The following is a 1,108-nucleotide window of genomic DNA, read 5'->3' as shown; positions in this document are numbered from 1 at the left end:
CCTAACCTTATTCCTAAACGTAACCTCAGTAAAACTATGCCTAAACGGCTAAACCAAAACGTATTTCTAACCTTATCCTCATAATACAAGAATACAAGAAGAACCTCTGGGGGCGAGCAGTCCGCGGAAAAATGGGGCCGAACGTGTTTAGGGGCGAGTCTTCCATTTACCGTTCATGCGACATCATGCGTGTGTGTGCGTGCGTGTACGTGTGCAGATGTGCAAATGAGGCCGTTCTCCGGCAGAGGGCGAAGTGAGTCACTGTGTGTGTGTGTGTGTGTGTGTGTGTGTGTGTGTGTGTGTGTGTGTGTGTGTGTGTGTGTGTGTGTGTGTGTGTGTGTGTGTGTGTGTGTGTGTGTGTGTGTGTGTGTGTGTGTGTGTGTGTGTGTGTGTGTGTGTGTGTGTGTGCGCGCGCGTGCGTGTGTGTGTGTGGGAAACGGCGCAGCAGAGGGCTGCGAGCTGCGGAGAGGAGCGGACAGGAGGGGCTGCAGTGACCGGCTTACAGGGCAGTCTGCGACGGGGGCGGCATGAGGCGGGAGCCGGGGTCTGGCTGCTTTCAAGAGACGGGTAGGTTGACGACATTTTTGCCGTCACAGTTTTGACAAAGACAATCACTAGAGTCTACGGTCCTAAAGAAGAACCGCGGGAGATGCATTACGTCATCACAGCCTCCCGTCGCCCTAGATGACCGTGCACGCAGGACGGGCTGATGATGATGCGGGGCTGCAGGAGTAGAGGAACGGGAACGGATTCAGCCGCCGCCGCCGCTGAGCGCTCGGTGGCGGAGGAGGAGGAGGAGGAAGAGGAAGGTGATCGTCGGCTCTGATGGCTCCTCTCGCCCCGGGCGGGAAAGAGACACAGTTGAGGTGCGAGGAGAAGGAGGAGGCAGGAGGAGGAGGAGGAGAAGAGAGAGAGGACAGGTATCTGGGAAGTGACGTGGTAATACCCTCACCACGGTGTGCGTGTCGTGTGTTTCGGACGGGAGCGGAGGAGGAGGGAGGAAGGGGAACATGGCCGCGCAGTCGGACGGCGGGAAAGCGGGGCGGGAAAGCGGGTGCGGCGGCTTCGCGCACCTGTACGAGGCGACGGGAGACGGCGAGGACTCGCC

The 1,108-nt window shown here is 58.6% G+C and overlaps 1 protein-coding gene across 1 annotated transcript in view; it reads left to right on the top strand.

The window, feature by feature from the left end:
* Positions 1–1,010: 1,010 nt before the first annotated feature.
* Positions 1,011–1,108, top strand: part of xkr6a (XK, Kell blood group complex subunit-related family, member 6a) — a gene marked incomplete at its 5' end in the record, with an annotated part of 10,558 nt that continues 10,460 nt past the window's right edge. The window contains one exon of the mRNA XM_084051044.1: positions 1,011–1,108. This exon is cut by the window's right edge and continues 507 nt beyond it. Coding sequence (XP_083907170.1) covers positions 1,011–1,108 — 98 coding nt within the window.

The sequence above is a fragment of the Gymnoscopelus microlampas genome (assembly GCF_963454915.1).
Source record: "Gymnoscopelus microlampas genome assembly, chromosome: 24".
In the NCBI taxonomy this organism is placed as follows: Eukaryota; Metazoa; Chordata; class Actinopteri; order Myctophiformes; family Myctophidae; genus Gymnoscopelus; species Gymnoscopelus microlampas.
This window is presented reverse-complemented; position numbering and strand designations above follow the sequence as displayed.